General features: G+C 35.8%; 4 protein-coding genes and 1 long non-coding RNA gene across 5 annotated transcripts; 4 read left to right on the plus strand and 1 right to left on the minus strand.

The window, feature by feature from the left end:
• The first annotated feature begins 842 nt into the window (after nucleotides 1-842).
• On the plus strand, nucleotides 843-4938 carry LOC102613680 (putative methylesterase 11, chloroplastic). The gene is made up of 5 exons (XM_006482712.4): nucleotides 843-1527; nucleotides 2261-2497; nucleotides 2989-3132; nucleotides 3530-3661; nucleotides 4429-4938. Exons 1-5 carry the CDS (start codon nucleotides 1132-1134, stop codon nucleotides 4705-4707), a joined length of 1188 nt encoding a protein of 395 aa, XP_006482775.1. The 5' UTR covers nucleotides 843-1131; the 3' UTR covers nucleotides 4708-4938.
• Nucleotides 4939-5080: 142 nt separating this feature from the next.
• On the plus strand, nucleotides 5081-7570 carry LOC102618541 (protein SPIRAL1-like 3). The gene is made up of 2 exons (XM_006482727.4): nucleotides 5081-7126; nucleotides 7344-7570. Exons 1-2 carry the CDS (start codon nucleotides 6827-6829, stop codon nucleotides 7422-7424), a joined length of 381 nt encoding a protein of 126 aa, XP_006482790.1. The 5' UTR covers nucleotides 5081-6826; the 3' UTR covers nucleotides 7425-7570.
• A 2841-nt stretch (nucleotides 7571-10411) lies between these two features.
• LOC127903139 (uncharacterized) lies at nucleotides 10412-13876 on the plus strand. Its single transcript, XM_052443818.1, has 3 exons — nucleotides 10412-10548; nucleotides 11250-13246; nucleotides 13322-13876. Exons 2-3 carry the CDS (start codon nucleotides 11255-11257, stop codon nucleotides 13874-13876), a joined length of 2547 nt encoding a protein of 848 aa, XP_052299778.1. The 5' UTR covers nucleotides 10412-10548; nucleotides 11250-11254.
• A 163-nt stretch (nucleotides 13877-14039) lies between these two features.
• Nucleotides 14040-15474, minus strand: LOC127903044 (uncharacterized). The gene is made up of 2 exons (XR_008055798.1): nucleotides 15238-15474; nucleotides 14040-14542 (listed from the first exon to the last, which is right to left on the minus strand). It is a non-coding gene; the product is annotated as an uncharacterized LOC127903044 (long non-coding RNA).
• Nucleotides 15475-15604: 130 nt separating this feature from the next.
• On the plus strand, nucleotides 15605-19426 carry LOC102613977 (uncharacterized). Its single transcript, XM_006482713.1, has 10 exons — nucleotides 15605-16004; nucleotides 16615-16744; nucleotides 17222-17360; nucleotides 17442-17654; nucleotides 17774-17912; nucleotides 18175-18325; nucleotides 18431-18540; nucleotides 18619-18716; nucleotides 18886-18955; nucleotides 19076-19426. Exons 1-10 carry the CDS (start codon nucleotides 15912-15914, stop codon nucleotides 19172-19174), a joined length of 1242 nt encoding a protein of 413 aa, XP_006482776.1. The 5' UTR covers nucleotides 15605-15911; the 3' UTR covers nucleotides 19175-19426.
• Nucleotides 19427-20045: the final 619 nt, after the last annotated feature.

Genomic DNA, 20045 nt, shown 5'->3' on the forward strand with positions numbered 1-20045 from the left:
AACTCCTACAAAACAGAGTTAGATGTTAGTGTTAGAGGTAGAGCTGGTGGTGGCCGGGGACTATACTTCAAAGCTTAGGTTAGATTATGAAAGAGAAAAGGTTGCCTCAAGGTCCAAGAAGAACCTTAAAGCCATAAGTAATGGAGGATAAATTGTTACCATTAGAGTGATGGATGAAATCATGAATTATTGTTACCGTTGAAGTGAACCTTGAGCCTTTTGTAGAGTATTGGAGTGTGCCTAGGGGCCATTTGATAATTTTGTACACGTGATGCTTAATTAGTAGCTGTCCTTCTTCGGGTGAAGGCATTTGCGTAATTAGATTAGTGGTTCTTATATAGTAATATTCTTAGGTTCATTGTTCCCTAATGAAACAGGAACCTGCCAAATTCTTTCAATGTTCGTTCCATATCCCTGTCTTCGTTTGACCAAAATCATAAATCGATTGGTGAAGTAAAATTCGACTTAAATTGTAATTCTATAAGCCATAGCCGGGTGGTCTCGGTTTCTTTCTCTTGAGTATGTATATATATATATATAGACACACACACACACACATACATATATATATATATAAGTTCATACTATGACTGCCTTTATGATTATTATTATTAATTTCTTATATATTTGATTCGAAATAAATTTATTCTTTTCCAGTTTCCACTAACATAAATGAACAAAATAAAAAAAATTTCTGCTGAGCGTCGGCGCCCAGGGACATCTGAATACGCCAAATAATGTAAATAATATTTAAATTATACAGAAATCAGACAGACAATCTCTCCACGGAAACTCACCATAAAACTCACTGCAAAATACCAAAATGCCCCCAGATTTGCCTTTAAGGTGGTTGGCAGGCAGCCAGTTGCCAGGGGCTTTTTCCATTAATAATTTATCATAAAAGGGAAGCTATGCGAGTCTGTCTGACTGCCTCCTCTCGCATTTACATTTCCACTTGAAGCAGTTCCAGGCCATCACATTCACATCCCCTAAATTTCACCTGACTTTCCTCTTTCTTTCTCTCTGCAAATACATTTAAACGGAGTGGCGTAGTAGTATTAATTATAATTGTAATCAATTTGCATATACATGTGTATATCTTTATTTATCTCTTGACATGCACCAGCGAAAATGGGAAATTTTTGCACATGTTTGGTACCCAAAACACCTCCTGTGAAGGGAAAACAGAGCCAGAGACCTGCAAAGAGGTTGACAAACCCGGGTGGCCCTGCTACTGTGGCTAACACCAGCAACAGGTGGAGTAGAATCCGATCGGGTTCACGCAAGGAGAAAGAGAATTTTGATGATGCTTTGATCCAAGAGCAGGCTTTGGCTGCTGCTATCTTGTTTCGTCAGCACCAGCAACAGCAGAATGGATTGGGATTGCCCTTTGATCGCTCTGCTTCTTTGAGATATCCTAACGGTTCCAGCTCCAAAAAGACCCAGCTCCCCCGCAGCTCCAGTTCCCGTGCCCGCTCCCTCACTGACCCCCTTTTGCAGCCTCACCAGCTTCTTAACCTCAACCGGGTTTGTCTTTCATTTCTTCCTTTCTGGTTAATTGATTTTCATAAATGTGTGATTGATTTTTGGCCTTGTGTTTTGTTGCATATGCATATGTATTTGATTAGGTTGACCATGGCATGAGGAAGTTAAGTTTCATGTTTGGGATTTCGAGAGTATTCATTATTAATTTTTTTTTTTTTTTTACTTTTTACTTCTTTAATACCTGCCTTATATTTTATTGCTTAGAGAGTGCTAAAAGGCTAGTAATTTCTGATGTTTTGTTCTTTATTGACTTCTCTGTGGTTAAAGTGTTTGTTGCTAACAGAGAAAATTGGTCTTGGAATCTTTTGTTTCTGTTGCTGAATGCTTTCTTGTATGGAATTAATAGTAAGTAAATTGGCCAATTTTAGTATTTGAAAATTTGGTCCCATACTGCTTTTTATATGTTGTAGCTGATGAGATCATGTAGCTCAATTATTTCGCTGGTGGCTACTGATGCCAGAGGAACAATTTTGGTAACAATGTGTTGGTCCTTGACTGTCTTATTAAGGGGCGGGCCTGTGGGGGAGGAAATAAAAGCATTTATTCCTTAACCTCCTGATCTGTGATGGAAATTGAATAAAACCTTGTGAATTGATGGTTTGTGGAGACCATACATATTGGCTCAAGAATCATAAATTGCCCACTTCATCATTTAGAGTTGCTTTTGTACGTAGCTGAATTCTGTTTGCTTCCTAACTGTTTTTGTCCTTGACAGGATGAGAAGCTCCCTGATCTAGAAACCAACCATTTTGTCCTTGTCCATGGAGGAGGCTTTGGTGCTTGGTGTTGGTATAAAACTATAGCACTTTTAGAAGAAGGTGGCTTCAAAGTTACTGCCATTGACTTGACTGGTGCAGGGATTCACTCATTTGATACGAATGGCATTACCAGCCTGTCGCAATATGTGAAGCCACTTACTGATTTTCTTGAAAAACTCCCTGATGCAGAGAAGGTTCCTTGTTTATATCTCTCTATTCTTCTCTTTCTTGTATATTTGCTTCTTTTTCAGCTTGTTTTGATTATGAATAATGGGGATATATTCTTCAAGAAGACTGGAGATCTAATTAAGCCTTTTAATCTCATTGTCATCCTTGCAGTTCTAAAATACTGGTATATAGATTGAATTTGACTGATTTATTGGAAATTCTAATATGTGTTCTTATATTTTTATATCAAAAGGGTATAAAAAAGGATATAAAGGCACACTTGTAATTTTTTTAGTGTGGAAAATGAAGATTGGTGATTGTTACCTTAGCTTGAAATCACTTGCTTTTTCAACCATATTCCACTGGATTTCTATGCTAAACTATTGCCATTTAAATCTAAATTGTAAATTTCTTATTTTTAAAAAAAAATCTAAATTGTAAATGAGCTAGCAAACATATTTTTCTATAAAACGTTAATTCTTTTCTTCCTTTGTTTCTGTTTCTGGAAATTATGCAGGTGATTTTGGTTGGACATGATTTTGGTGGAGCGTGTATATCATACGCTATGGAGTTATTTCCTTTTAAAATCTCTAAGGCTGTTTTTATTGCAGCAGCAATGTTGACTAACGGACAAAATCTTCTTGATATGTTCTCTCAGCAGGTTTGTCCTCCACTCCGTCATGTACAACTACATGGATGCTTGTATTGCTATAGTTTTACATGTTTCAATGTTTCTTATTCGTGAAATGCAATAACATGATGCCAAGATTTAGGAATCCTTTTCTAGATATGTACATGTTCATTTCATCTTTAATTTGTACTAGCATTTTTCTCAACTCATGTCCTCTGAACATGCTAGAGTATCTATTGTCCCCCTCTGGAAGTATGTGTGGGTGTGTGTGTTTGCATTGTTTTAAACTTCAACAGTAAAAAAATTATAAGAAAAGGAAATCCCTAAATCATTTTTAACTTTTCACCACAATCAAACCTTTACGTTTTCAAAAAGTTGTATTTTATGATTTCTATAGTTCTTGAGACTAATGCTAAAATCCTTGCAGACAGGCTCAACTGATTTGATGCGACAGGCTCAGATATTTTTGTATGCAAATGGAAATAATAAGCCCCCAACTGCTATTGATCTTGACAAGTCATTGTTGAAAGAGTTGTTGTTCAACCAAAGTCCTGCAAAGGTATGTTTGAACTTGTAACATTAGAAGAAATTGCTAAAATCTCGCTCTGAAGTGCATGTATATGATTATCTTACTCTCTCACTAGCAAAAAGATGGCTTTTACTCCAAAGCAATCATCAAGAGTTTTGCTATGTTGAAAAATGTGATTTGGCAGATGTTTTTCCTTTTTTGGTTTGAGACGACTGATAAGAGTTGGAAACCAAGACTTCGGTTTTGTTTTGTTTTTTTTTTTTTTTCTTTTTAACACACTATCAATCAAGGGTAAGCATGTGGATATTTGGATCTCTAACTACTCTGAGTCATCTGGACAATCAGAAAGTATTATTAAAACTCACTTTAAATGACTCATGGAAACACGTAAATCTAGCTGTATACAAGACTCGGTTTGTGTAGTTATTCAGACAGTTGCATGGCTGGGGAATTTTGTATGTTGATTTCTAATGGATTTGGCTCATGAGAAGTAGGGCTTTTAGCTTGTGGATAATGCTGTTTGGTTGACATCAATGCAAAAGGTATCACAATTGACATAGTTTGTGATGCCATTGGCTGGTCATTTGTAGAATTTTAATGAATCATGAACATTCTTCTGTTGTCAGCCTTAGAAGGCATTCTTATATAAGTTTTTGAAGAACTCCTTTTGTTTGATCTATGTGCTCCCTTTCTCTTTACTCGCAATGTGTGTATTTGTAGCTGTTTGTGTTTCTTTGGGTTTTCTTTATTTCTTACTGTTGCTATTTCCTCTACCATACTTTGCATATATGGTCCAGGATATCGCATTAGCTTCTGTTTCAATGAGACACATCCCCTTTGCTCCAGTTTTGGAGAAGCTATCTCTATCTGACATGAAATATGGATCTGTGAGGCGATTCTATATAGAAACACCAGAAGATAATGCAATTCCTATTGCACTTCAGCAGAGCATGATAAACTCGAGTCCCCCGGAAAAGGTATTCCGTCTGAAAGGTGCTGATCACTCTCCTTTTTTCTCAAAGCCTCAAGCGCTGCACAAGTTATTAGTAGAGATCTCAAAGCTCCCTTCAAGTTGAAAGAGTGCCGGCTAGATGGTTTTAGAACGTGATCCCTAAAGCTCCATTGACCACAGGATTGACATGACCATGTACATCATTCTGGAGAAAAAATGTAGATTATTTTTTCCTTTTTATCAGTATATGAAATGTGTTTATATACCTTTTTGTCTGGTTACTTTCTTTCCCGGCAGGAGATGTTTCATGCTAGTGATAGTGAAATTTAAAGCATGTGAGGTATTACTTCCTAGAGCTAGGAATGTGTATGCAGTATGCTGTTGCTGTCTATTGTTTCACTACAACATATTTATTGCATCACACGAGACAATCACAAATAATTGTTAATTGAATGCAGTAATTCACGAGAAATTCTAGAATGCATAAGAAGTAGCATGTCAAAGGAAATATCATTGATTGAGACATTAATTCACTTGCAGGATGTAAACTAGCTTGTTATTATTTTACAATTTATTTATTTCTTGTGACCGGCATTTTACTTTTTACAGCAGAAAAACAAGGGAATTCTGTAATGCTTTTGTATTAGTAGGATTTATAAATATTACTCTCTAGTTAGTTCAAGATTAGGTTTTCGGCTATACAAAAACTAAGACTTAATCTAGCTAAGCTCAAAACTAAACCCCCGGTTCAAAATGAATTTAATGTTATGCTTGGCTTTTGAGCTCCTTTTGTGTGTAGAAGCAAATTAAAGAATGTAGGTGTGGAGGTTCTTACAGTCGGGACGTTTACATAAATCCTAACACAAGCATAAAGACTGTAAGCTTTATGCTTACAGTAGTGTTGTTGCTTTGTGTGTAAAATTGATGTTTCACAAAAAAAAAAAAAAGACATAAATACTCTACACATATAGTAGAGTATTATATATTTGTTCCTATAATTATCATCTGTGTAGTATGTAGAATATTTTTGACCCGGGCCTGGGCGGCTGGTGCAACAGATGGATGAAGGATGATCACAAACTTCCCCAACAAAACAACACGTGACATCAACTGCCGACCGCTAACTCCCAACCAAGCTCAGACATTGACCGCGTCAAATTTCAATCTCAAGCAAACTAATTCCGCTTCCTTTCTTTCTTTCTTTTTTTTAAATTAATTTTTATTAATTGCCCTTTCTCCTCCTCGTATTCCTCCAATATACATTGACATTATTATGCCCTTATTTGCTTTGTCACAATAAGCACAACATGTACAATTTGTCATTTTCTTTTTAGAACTTTGCTCCAAATTTAACTAGGCTCATCAAAGAAAAGGTAAGCAACCCCATTCAAGGAAATTTTACAACATGCATTTTTCATTAATTTGGCTCAGATTAATTTCATGTCGAATGCTTATTTTCGCTAATTTGCCTGAGAGAATATTTTCTTGTTTTGTTTTATGCATGCATACAGAAGGGTTTACAATAATAGATTAATTTTAATGAATTACCTTCTGCATTAATCCTGTACGTAACCGTTTGTGAATTTGTTCTTGTTGAGGAAGAAGCTAGATGGATACATTTGAAACTTTATAGATGTAGATTTCTTGTATATAATTAATTACGAGGGTAAATAAATATGTATATAGAAAACATTGTCACGGAGTAGAGGTTGCGATTCTTGTTTTGATTCTTTTGCATTGTAATTAATTAGGTACAGTGATGCAGTTTTTAAATTTAAAAGAAAAGAAAAAAAAGATCAGTTGTTATTTTTTTGAACAAATGTGTGTGTGTGCGCGTGTGAATATATATATATATATATATAACAAATCAATAAGGTAGGCGCATGCATGCATTAATTGTTGTCATCTTATTTTATTTGGCTAAATATATAATTAGATCATCGGCCATTTCAATTTGTTCATCCATGGAAGCAAAATCTTTGTGTGACTCGGCCGGCCTTCAGAATTGGCATTAATCCTGCAGGTTCATGCGTGTCTGAGCTAGAACCAATTAAAATCTAATTAACTAATTAGCTGCCTGAATTTTCCAATGTCAGTATAATGTGAAGGCATTCAATTGTTTCATTATATATGCATAATATATATTATATTATGTGCATGCGGTAGTGCAGTGGAGCGCAGAGCATATTTAATTAGAGGGATTGTATATATATAGGTAGCCAGAAATCAAAATAAGATCGAGAATGGGTCGACGTGGAGTGAGCGCCGGTGGTGGACAGAGTTCTTTGGGATACCTATTTGGGGGTGGGAGTGGAGACACAGAGACTAGTACTAGCACATCCATCAGTGCTCAACAGAGCCAAAAATTGCAAGCTTCTGCCCCTAATATTGTTTCTTCTTCTCCTTCTCCTTCTGATTATCACCATCAGAAGCCCGCATCCACAGCCACAGTTGATAAGCTGCAGATTCCAGCAGGCATTCCAGGAAATCGTACAAACAACTACTATCGGGCAGATGGCCAGAACTGTGGCAACTTTATCACGGTGCGTACGCAGTAAACATTATCCTTCATATCTAATTATCTTTCAAAATCTCTGCCATAATGCAAAAATTCATATTCAATACACATGATGTATAACATACCCACCCGTCATATTAATTACTCTCTCCCTGCAGATATATATACGCCAAATGATCATGTGTCCTTTGCAATATTTATTTATCATACTTTATTCATTCTCTGTACGTATGTCGATGCAGAATCGGCCATCAACCAAAGTTCATGCTGCCCCAGGCGGTGGATCTTCCCTGGGTTACCTCTTTGGTGGAAGTGGCAACTGATGATCCGTATATATAATAAATTAATAATATATTTGAATATATTATAAGAACCATTCGCCATGGATTTCATTTCATTAATTAGTAAATGCAACAATACGTTCTCTTATTGTAAACTTATTCAAAGAATAATTAATAATGCTACTACTACATACGTATGTTAGGATCATTGCTAATTTCTTCTAAGAGCCAGTTTGGGAATACTGTAACTTTTAAAATAATTGTTGTTAGCTGTGCTGTAAAAATAATCAGCTGTGAAAAAAATCAATTAAGTGTTTGGTAAATTTTATTTTCAGAATTACTGTGAGTTTTGAAAGCAGTTATAGACATTTGATAAATTTTATTGTTAAACTGCTGAGAGAAAACAAATGACTAAAATATACATAATGTAGGATAAAATTTACTTATATATATGAAATCATGTACATATAATATTTTTAATTGTGTATTATAAAATTTTTTACTAAAAAAAAAATTTATAATATATTTTTTTAAATCTTAAAACAATTGATAATTAAATTTATAATATAGTGAAACAAATTTAATAATAATTCGACCAACAAATTGATATTAATAAATTTATATTCATGAATTATAATAAAATTTTGTTAAAACATTGATTTTGTTTCCAATTTGAATAAGGATAATTTTGGGTTTAGGTAATAATTTTAAGGATATTTATGGAATTGTATTAAAGGATAAAATTAATTCTCAAAATCATAATCTAAAATATACTCATTCCTTACTTTTCAAAATCAGCTGTAGGAATGACTGATTTTGACAAAAGTGATTTTGATTTTCTTTTATCAAACACTAAAATTAGTTTTTAGATTTTTAAAATCACTTTTAAGCTTCTCAAAAGCAATCTCAAACGGACCCTAAGTAATTAGATCTTTTGTAGCAATAACTAAAACCACCATTATAGCATTTACTTTTTGAATTTGGTAGAAATCTTTGAGTAGTTAGAATGCTAAGATTAGGAGTATGGATTGAGATTGAGAGTAAATTGTTTACTTACACTAAAATGAGAGTATGTAATAGAAATCATAATCTTATTTGTGTATTTACTTTGTCTTGAATTGAGAGTAAATTGATTTAAATTACGGTTTTATCCTTATTTAAAGAATCATAGTTTTTAATTACAGAGTAAAAAAATATAATTATAAAATAAACTATTTATTTATTATTAATTTTAATTATATAAGTTAATAATAATGATTAATATTCTTAGTTATGTAAATCAATTTTTTTATTAATTTTAATTTTAATTATGTAAATTAAAAATTATTGATAAGAGCAATATAGATGAAACATTATTATAAATAGTATAGTATAAAATTAATATTTTCTTATAATAAACTATTTATTATTACTAATTATTAATATTAAATAAGTAATATTATTAATTCTCTATGAATTTAATAGTACTATTTTTAAGTAATTTAAACTCATAATTAATGTAAATTATTATTTTCAACAAAATATAATAATATTATATTTAAATAAGTTTAATATTATTATTTTTAAATAAATATATTATTATTTTATTTTAATAATATAATAATTATTATTTAATAAAAGAAAGATAAAAAAGGAAGAAGAGGGTGATGATTCCCACTCTCACTCCTCTTATGAGAGTGGGAATCCCGCTCCTCATTCAAAAAATGAGTGAAACACACGAGTGAGATTTCCACTCCCCTTATTAAATATGCAAGTAAACAATAAATGCAAAAACATTACCTTTCCTTTTTAAATCCACAAAAACAGTAAAACATTATTCACCATGACAACTTAGGGCTTCTTCGTTAAATGTTTCAAGTGTGAAATTTTGTTAATTTCAAATCTTTTTTTAAAATTCCGTATTTATTTTTTGTAACTTATGTGTGATTATCAAACATTTATATATGAATGGAAAAAGTAAACTTTTGTGACTTTTATTTGAATTGGGAAAAACTCTAAATGAGAAATAAATATTATATTCTAAAAATACTCTATAAAACCTAATCACTTTTTGTTTTGATTTATAAGAACATAAATGTTAAATAATCATGTTTAAGATGCTTTTTTATTTATAAAAATAAATAAGATGTCACTTATGCTTGGATATTTTTTAAAAAAAATAAATATGTTATTCAGATATTTTTATTTGGATCCATTCAAGCTTCGGAAAATGTTAGACCGATTCAAATTTTTGAAAAAAAAATGCTACATTAATATTTAAGATTATTATTGTTTATATATATCTCCAAAAAACTTATAACTTTTTATTTATTAAAAATAGGAAAATTATTTTGCAATTGCCTCAAGAATATTAAAAGTATAAGTAATTACTATGACTTTTTAATAAAATTTCAAAACCACCTTAAAGTTTTTATTTTATATCAACCAACCCCTTTTTTGTTAACCACATGAACTATGATTAAAGAATCTAATATAAGGAACTATTTTATACCTAAATTCATTGAAGAAGGTAAAATAATATTTTTCAAAGTTTACTGGTAAAATAATCTTTTATCTTAACTTATTTGATGATAGTTAATGTAGCTAACAGAAAAGCGGCTAGTTGATATAAAACTAACATTTAAAGTAGTTATGTGATATTATTAGAAACTGATAGCGACCACTTGCTTGATATATTTGAGATGATTAAAGAGAAACAATTTCTCTTAATATTCTTGGCCCTAGTAACTTACACTCAAAAGTTATAGCTTAAAAATTAAGGATTTTTCGAACTGAGAGACAATTTCTCTTAAAAATATTCTTAGCCCTGTTAACTTATACTCAAAAATTATAACTTAAAAGTTAAGGTTTGCCCTAAGTTTATAGGGAAATTTACAAAAATAGCCAAAAAAATTAGGCATTTTTCAACTTTAACCCCTCAAACTTTTTTCTATCATAACTAGCCAAACACCCTATTTTTGGACTACATTACCCTCATCATTTTCATCAAATTTACAAAGGCATGCCACTTTCCCTTATCAATTCCAGCACTTCCACCACTTTTTCCTTTTCAACTTAACAAATTTCATCACTCAACAAACTCCATTACTCTCAATAAATTAGCAAATTTCATCAAACAAGTATTACATAATTGAAGATATAATTATCAATTGGAGAGCTTCTTAAGGTTAGTTTATACTCTTACCATAACCTAAACTTTTAATCTATTGATTTTATCATTTGAGTTCGAAATTGATGTGAGTTTTTATTGCAAATGTTGTTATTTTTCATTAACAAAACAATGTGACTTGTTAAAGTAGTTAGTTTGAGTTGAGAAATGAAAATCAATCATTGAAACCCCTGAAAAATCGAGTAAAACAGAAGCCCAGAACAAGTGAGATAGGCACCTGTCTCACATAAATCTACTGGTTTTATGTGAGACAGGCACCTGTCTCACTTGCCTGTCTCACCAAAATATGTGCGACAGGCAAGTGAGATAGGCGTGTGAGACAGGCGCCTGTCTCACTTGTTACCACTGGTTTTATGTGAGACAGGCAAGTGGGACAGGCGCCTGTCTCACTTGTTACCACTGGTTTTATGTGAGACAGGCAAGTGGGACAGGCGCCTGTCTCACATAAATTTGCTGGTTTTATGTGAGACAGGCACCTGTCCCACTGCCTGTCTCACTAAATTTAAGTTATTTTCCGAAAGTAATAACTTGGGCTACATGTGTCCGTTTTAGGCGTATAATATATCATTTCGAAGCTTACGATGAGATGAAGTAAATCAAAAAATGTATACTTCATATCATCCACATAAATGTACTGCATATTCATTTTTACTAAGTTTTGTAGCGTGAAATCTTATCTCTTTTGTTTTTTTTTTTAGGTTTAATGGATTCCGTTGTACTTCAATTATGTTATGACGGTTGGTGGGAGACATTAGCAGATGGCCGTACGGAGTATGTGAATGCGAAGAATACAGCATTTTTAGTTCGGAAAGATTGTACGTTTGAGCAATTTATGGCAAAGGTGTATGAAGTTTTACAGATAAATCCTATTGAATATAGTTTGTCGATGAAGACAACTTTGAGATCTAGTAACACAATGTATCGTGCATGTTCACTACCTATGGATATATTTAATGATGAAATGGTTAATGTTGTGCTGCACATGGCCTCTGATGTGGTCAATTATGGATGCATCCCTATATTTGTCACTACACATCCTCGAGTTCCGGCCGAAAATCCTGAGCCACTTGTGGAAAGTGAAAGTTCGTTTAGAGCAAACGAGTCTGTCCCTGATATTGAGGAAGAGGTGTTACCACAACAAATGTCGTTCCAACAACATTACTCACCAGTCAACGAAAACAATGACACTATTGATGATAATGACATTACGATAGCGGATGTTGAAGATAATGTGTTACCATTAGGGACATCGTTAGGGCAACATTACTCTCCATTTCAAAATAATGAGTTCCGCAGTTATGATGATCCTGGTTATAACACCAACAACACAGAAGCTGATAATGTGCAAGGCATGAACTCCAATACTGAAGTTGATGATAGGGACACTGGTCATTCCGATATTCCTATCAATAATGAGGATGAGCATCAATATGATATTCCTGTTAATAATAGAGAGAATCGACCTATTCCTCCGATGGCCCGTTCGAGGAGGAGGACAACAGTTGATCCCCTGGTGAGTCTTGCTCCAGTTTTGCCTTCAAACTTGGTTGCTCCAGACTTAGTTAGAAGCTGTAATTCTGCCGACATTGGTGTGGGAAAGTTGTTCGTTGAGAAGAATGAGTTAATACTGGAATTGCGCAAAGTGGCCTTGCGGGAAAAGTTTGATTTCAAGATTGCACGGTCCACAACGACACGCTTTGAGGCTCATTGTTCTTCGGAATCATGTAATTGGCGTCTTCGCGCAACAAGAGGTTCGGATGAGCATAATGTTCCTTGGGTAGTGAGAAGAGTTGACAATGTTCATACGTGCTCTAATGAGGTTTTGCCTAGTGGCCTCCGCCAAGTTAGGAGTCGGGTTGTTGGCCATCTTATTGCGGATAAATTTATTCAGGATAAACGGATATACACGCCGAATGACATTAGAACAGACATGCAGCAAGAATACGGGGTCCAGTTAACATATCAGCAAGCATATCGGGCTAAAGAAGTCGGTCTTAAAATAGTACGAGGGAACCCTGCAGAGTCATACAACTTACTTCCCAAATACTCTCACGTTTTGACCAAAGCGAATGAGGGCACAGTGACACACCTCCAGCGGGATGGAGATGATAATTTCTTATACTACTTTGTTGCGCTTGGATCTTCCATTAAGGGCTTCACACAGTACATAAGACATGTGATCGCTGTAGATGGCACTCATTTGAAGGGGCTATATCGTGGAAGCATGTTTGTAGCAACATGTTTGGGTGGTAATAATCAACTGTATCCGTTAGCTATTGGGGTCATGGATTCAGAAAACAATGATGCTTGGGAATGGTTTATGACGAAGTTACACGGAGTGATTGGCGATAGGCCAGAGTTAGTATTTATCTCTGATCGATGCACTGCCATCAAGCGAGCCGTTTTAAAAGCATTTCACACTGCTAGTCATGGAGTTTGTTTTTACCATGTCAAAGGCAACATTAAGTCTAAATTCAGGATGTCCAAAGCTATTTGGGATCAATTCGAGCCAGTTTTTATTAATGCAGCAAAGGCATATGGACACGAAGAATTTAAAAGACAACTTGAAGGGTTGTGGATGCTCCACTCGGCCGCGGCTGATTACTTAGAGAATAATGTGGGCACGTGTAATTGGGCAAGGTCCGAATTTGAAGGTAGGAGATACAACATACTTACCACCAACATTGCAGAAAGCGTGAATTCTTTAATGAGGGAACCGCGAAAATTTCCTGTTACTCATCTTGTTGATCACTTTAGAAAAATATTACAGCAATGGTTTTATGATAGGAAAATTGTCGCTGAATCGGTGAGCACTCGTCTAACGACGTGGGCAGATGAGATAGTCGGCGAAAGGAGAATTTTGGCCGAAAGAATGACCGTTCGGCCAGTGTCTCAGCATCGATTTCATGTTTTGGGTGGTGGTATGAAGGAAGGGATAGTTGACATTCATGAAAGAACTTGCTCCTGTAGAGTATTCCAACTCGATCAGCTTGTTTGTGCGCATGCAATTGCTGCTTGTCTGATCGTCCGTGTGGATTACATAAGTCTTTGCTCTGATTATTACTCTAAAGATTCATTGGTCATGGCATATGCAGAACCAGTAGAACCGGTTGGGGACATGACAGATTGGGACATTCCAGAAGAAATCCAGGAAATCAGAGTTAACCCACCGATCGAAGCACCACCACCTGGTCGTCGTCCAGAGTTAAGAATTCCTTCTATCGGTGAGGATGTTAACCGAAGAACTGTGAGATGTGGTCGATGCAACCAACCAGGTCATAATCGCAAGAGATGTAAAAATCCCATTGTGTCAAATCCAAACTGACTGTGTCGTTGTAACTAATTATGGATTATGAACTCTTATTATAATTTATATTACAATTATATGTAATGAGGTATATTATGTTATGTTCATTTGCATAATGAGTACTAAAGTTGATCAATAATTACTTATAGCTAAATATATGAATATATCAAAAGTTTATATCTATTAGAAAAACAATCTACATCCATACATCAAGTCTTAATACAATACAACGACTTACAAGACAATATCGCCTGTGAATATATCTACAACAATTTTCTTCCTGAAGTAATGCCCGTGGCTACTATCAAAATCAAGTTTTAGCCCGAACATCAAATACATTGTAAACATCAACATAAATACACCGCAATCACCACTTCCAGGTGATTGTTGGGGCACATCCTTAACGATTCTTACTTTCCAAGGGTCGGCACTCTACAGCTCAGATCGAAGGTTGTAGAATCCAACATCTTGAAGCCATTGAGGGAAGACGACCTGAAGAGGTTTGAATTTACGCAAATATGTTGCCTTGTTAATTTTTCCCGGATGGCATTAACAACGACATCTAATTTGCACATACTCGTGATACGCCCAGGGAAGTGATCAACATAAGGTATCTTCATCATTCCCGGTTCTTTAATCGGTCCGGGTGGGTTATGCAATGCTAATTTTGATTTGCCCATTTATCTGGTACAAGTTAAAAGTATCACACATTAAAAAATTATGAACAAAAGAAAAAAAAATTAAGGCAGCACTGCGCCCTGCCTCTTGGTGCGACAGGCTCGCGCGAGGGAAGCCAAGCGCGCGAGCTGGTTGCCTGCACGCAACTCGGGCGCGCTTGGCGTCCCTCGCGAGAGCCTAGCGCCACTCGCTCGCGCGAGGCCGCGCCCTCGCGCGCGAGATGGGCGCAACGTTCGCACCTCGCGCGCGACGCAGCGCCTGTCGCACACGAGATGCGCGCGGCGTGCGCACCTCGCGCGCGCGAGATGGGCGTGCCGCGCGCATCTCGCGTGCGACATGCCCATCTCGCGCGCGCGAGGTGCGCGTGTCGCGCCCATCTTGCGTGCGACATGCGCATGTCGCGCGCGGCGTTCGCACCTCGCGCGCGCGACATGCGCCTGTCGCACGCGAGATGCGCGCTGCACGCCCATCTCGCGCGCGCGAGGTGCGCACGCCGCGCGCATCTCGCGTGCGACGCAGCGCGAGTTGGCTTCCCCCCTTTCTCTTATCTTCCCTTTCCCACATGCATCTCACCCACCACCGCCATTAAAACACCACCAACAACAACAACATCCCAAACAACAATAACAACCCAAACAACAACAACATCCCAAACAACAACAACAACAACAACAACAAGAAAAACGGCAATAACAACTCACCTAGGGTTTTCAATTTTTTTCTTTGATTTTGGAGATCTCCGAAGATTTTCAACGTGATTTAGCTTCTTTCAAGTGCCAACAACTTCCTCCGCTGCCGATGTACGCTGCCGCCGACAATCTATAGAACTTCCGGTGATGAGATTTTGGTGAGAGGGGAAGGAATTTGCTTGAGGGAAACGTGAGAATGAGGAGGGTAATTTCGTCCAAAATGTGGTGATTTGGCTAATGTTTAAAGAAAAAAATTTGAGGGGTTAAAGTTGAAAAATGCCTTCTTTTTTTGGCTTGTTTTGTAAATTTCCCAAGTTTATATTATTAGCTTAATAATTATTCTTAACGATCATAATATTCCGAACAAATGTCTCAAGCGCTCTCGTATACTTAGGGAAATCCCGCACTTCTTAAGATGTATTGATGCAAGAATAACAGAAAAAGATAAAAAGGACAAATTTATAGACGGTGTAATAGCCTAATAGCTGGGGTCTATAACGTGGGATAAAACGACACCAACGCGAAACTCATTCGCCTCCTTGAACTGGGCAAAAAAAAAAAAAGAAGGCAATTAGGGTTTTTCAGTCATTCTTATTTAAGCTGTTAATATCTCTGCTCGGCTGCCAGCAGCAGAAACGCCGTCGATCCAAATTCGACGTTCAGAGAGCAGCAACAAAAAACTCGCAATGACAACAGTTTTTCCCACCTCCGAAGAAGATCCCGCTCTTGCTGTCGTCCGCTTCACATCCGAGCTCGCCTGGGCCGATGCCGGTCCTGAGGTACGCTTTAATCCTTACATTCCCACGTCCTCAATCTTTTACACGTCTTCCTCTAGTTTTCTAATTCTTCGTTTTAGCAGAATAGCTTAAAAAATAGTTTTTTCCCCTTTTTTGCGGCTGTTGGTAATTGGTGGCTGTGTATGTGTATGTTTTACTGCTTATTAGAGATCTGGGAACTTGAAGTTGGGGATGTTATATTGAATCTGTAACTGGGTATTGGACACTGCGTCGGTTTGATTGACTTGATTGAGTTTCTATTTTTTTTTTTTTTTGGGTTTATGCAATGATTGTTTAAGTTTCCCTTTCTAATGTTCTGTCGTGACATGGTATGTGAACGAGTAGAGCAATTTTGTCATAAATATAAAACTTTCATCGGTTTGAAACAAAAATGTGGACAGATACAGAGTTTTGGAGAAATTTGAGCCTGTAGAACCAGCCGTGTGGTTAAATTTTGGGTTTATTTTCAGATAATGTGCATGTTGGTGAATTGATATAAGAAACTAATCTTTCATTATAAACAGGAATAAGGATAGTCTGATATTTGTGCGGAATTTTCTATGTGGTTTAATTTGGATTTTGTTGAGTGAATCCTGTGTTTGTGGTATCTCAGGCTGCAGAAGAACAAGTTAATAGGCTTTGTTTGGAAGCACAAGAAAGCATGGTCATGGGGAGATGGATGGATTTGGCTTCTCTGATGCTCACTTCGGCTGACTTGATGTTCTCAAAAGTATCTGATAAAGGTACTGTTTTGTTTTCTGTGTTAAATACGTCCCTTGCAATTGTGAGTCTATATAGAGCTGGTGTTGACAGGATGTTGTGTCTTCCTAAACTACATTGCTCTAATACTTAACTGTTGTTTACTGCCTATTACATTTGGTAAACAAACTTTGTGTTATATGGATGTGCAGTAGCTTTTGGTTTTTTATGCTATTATAATCCCGTTGTTGAATTCTTCATACGATTTGCAAGGTAGTTTAAATTGTATCGTCCTGTTTATATCTGGTTGGGTTCATTAGCTATCATTTGTAGTCATAGAAACCTTTCACTGATAAAATCTATCTTGATATAATATAGTAATGTCACAAGTAGAAATGGCCAATTTGGACTTCGTATGATTTCCTTTTCAGTTGTGCAACCTATTATTCTTATTTCTTTTTATAAGTCTGTGCCCTTGTCTTATTTTATGTAAATACATATTTCCTGTTGCTTTCTCCCAGATCTTGAGTGTATCTTCACCGTTATCTGCAATCTTGTCACAAAGCCTGAAAGCCTTGATGAAGTGCATGAGATGACAAAACTTATATCTGGGAAAATCATTCAACAGTCAAATGACAAGCCTGCAATGCGCTTGAAGATGTAATGTGGTGTGATAATTGCAATTTGAACTTGTAAAACTTTGAAAGCTTTCTTTAATGTTTTTCCATTTCTTTTCAACAGCTTGTTCAATCTCTATAATTTGCTAGAGAATCCCTACAGCCGGTTCTTTGTATACATGAAAGCCCTTAATTTGGCAGTTAATGGAAAAGTGACTGAACATATAATACCTTCTTTCAAAAAGATAGATAGCTTCTTGAAGGAGTGGAATATTGATATCAAGGATAAAAGAGCACTTTTTCTTGGCATTGCTAATGTTCTCAAAGAAAGTAGAAGGTATAAACAGAGAGTTAATCTCTTTTTAAATTGAACTTGCTTTTGTCTTTATGTGTTTATTTGGTTATGTTGTTGAGTTTTGAATTATAATTCTGGCATGAATTCTTTTGTTATTTCAGCTCATCCAAGGATTCTTTCAAATTCCTGACTAAGTATTTGGCAACTTTCTCTGGTGAAGATGCTCACACCATGGATGAAGCCAAGGAGGAAGCTGTGCGCACGATTATTGAATTTGTGAAGTCACCTGACATGTTTCAGGTATCTAAAGATCTAAGTGAACTCAAATGATATCTACCGACTTTAATGTAGTTGGAATCCAATTCGTTCTTCTATTTCTTTGTGTTCTGGATAATGGATATTCCCTATTTTTTGGTTGTTATTCTTTGAATTTCTCTATTTTCTATTATTGTATATATTTTTTTAAATGTAGTTACATCTGCAATGTTGTCAATTTTTGTTTGTTATGTTTAGCTCAGAAAATTCCTTGCTCTTAACATTAATTTGTTTTTTGTTCTTGCAGTGTGATCTATTAGATATGCCTGCTATAGGTCAATTGGAAAAGGACGCGAAATATGCGTCGGTATATCAGCTTCTGAAGATCTTCCTAACTCAGAGGCTGGATGGATACTTGGAATTTCAAGCAGGGAATTCTGCTTTACTGAAAAGCTATGGTAATGTTTTCTTGAACTGGTCCTTTCCCTTTTATTGGCTGTTTCATTGGCTAATCTGTCTTCAGATTTCAATAATCTTTAATTCTTTTTCTTGCAATGGTGTAGGCCTAGTTCACGAAGACTGCATAGCAAAGATGAGGTTGATGTCATTGGTGGATCTTGGCTCTAATGAATCTGGCCAAATTCCGTATGGCTTAATCAAGGATACACTTCAGGTATACTTTCTCACCTTTCTTCTTCTGGATCTATGGTATGGTTTATTTGTTGTTAATGTTCTACAAGTTTCTTAGCAGATCAATAATGATGAGGTGGAAAAATGGGTTGTTAAGGCAAGAACTGCCAAGTTAATGGACTGCAAAATGGACCAGATGAACCAAGTTGTAATTGTGAGGTAAACTGCGCTGTTGTTTGTCCCCACTTCTCTCTCTCTCATATATATATATATACTCATCAAATACTGCAGAGCCCCCCTCCCGTCCTTTTGTTTTCTCTGGATAATTTGTTATTGCAGTACTTGCTGCATGAATTAGGATAATGACTATTGTTGTTTTGATTTGCAGACGTTGCACTGAGCGCGTATTTGGGCAACATCAGTGGCAAACTCTTAGAACAAAGCTCTCAACTTGGAGGGTAAGAATTCCTTCCATCCCATTATCAGTGCTGCAATTTTTGCCACTATTGTGCATATATATAAAGTAGTATGTTGTGTTTTCGCATTTTCTTAATTTAAGTTTTTGAACTTGTTGCCAGGCTAATGTTGCAAATGTAATCAGCACCATTCAAGCTACTAACAAGATAACTGAAGATGGCTCACACTCACAGGCAGTGCAGGGGTTAATAATTCGCTAGCTAGATGAGTTGTTTTTTAAAAATTTTATTTTGTCACCACATTGTCTGAAAGGAGGTCCGGTCCTCTGTTATCTTTAGACTAGAAGAGATGGTGAAGGCCAGACATTTGTAATATGGTGGGGGTTGCGGGGGAGGGGCTGATTGCCGAAGAAGAATCATACTCATGATTTAAAAAAAAGAAAAATTGAAATTTTGACAGCAGAATTGTTATTTCATAAATTTATACTGCCGTGGATGCATTTCTTGTGATAAGCATTAGGTCTTTCATATTCTCAACAGACAGCAGGGTAGAGATTCTAATCATTCTATATATGCCGAAGCATACATAAATTTATATCGTATTGCAGCAAACAAACAATATATGACAGAAACTAATGTATTTAGTTGTGAGTTAATATGATAATTGAATGGTCGGAAAGTAACCACGTGATGATGTGTTGAGTGAAATAAATAAATAAGGGACTTGTGCTGTATGTTTGTATCATGTATGTCTGATGTATGTATTGCTTTTTTGTGTCGTGTTGTATCTTATAGATGATACTAGTCACGGCAAAGCACGACCAAGTCATCTAAATCTTGTGATGCATACGATCACATTAGTCGTCATATTAGTCGTAGTCGTAGTCGTAGGTAGACGTGATAGTGCATTCATTCAACAACATGAACTAATATTTTTACATATTTAGCTATGAGTGGAGGTGAAGTGGCCTATCCTATCAGATAAATATCTTCATTTGAAGTACACCGACACACGCGCATATTTAAGAGAGAGGGGGGGCTCAGAGCCAGAGGTGTTATTATTGTTATTGAGTGAGAAAAGCGATGAGAAACAAAGTGAAAAAAATGGGAGTGAGCAGGAGCAGCCTCAGGT

This window comes from Citrus sinensis, chromosome 6 (genome assembly GCF_022201045.2).
Source record: "Citrus sinensis cultivar Valencia sweet orange chromosome 6, DVS_A1.0, whole genome shotgun sequence".
NCBI classification, from domain to species: domain Eukaryota; kingdom Viridiplantae; phylum Streptophyta; class Magnoliopsida; order Sapindales; family Rutaceae; genus Citrus; species Citrus sinensis.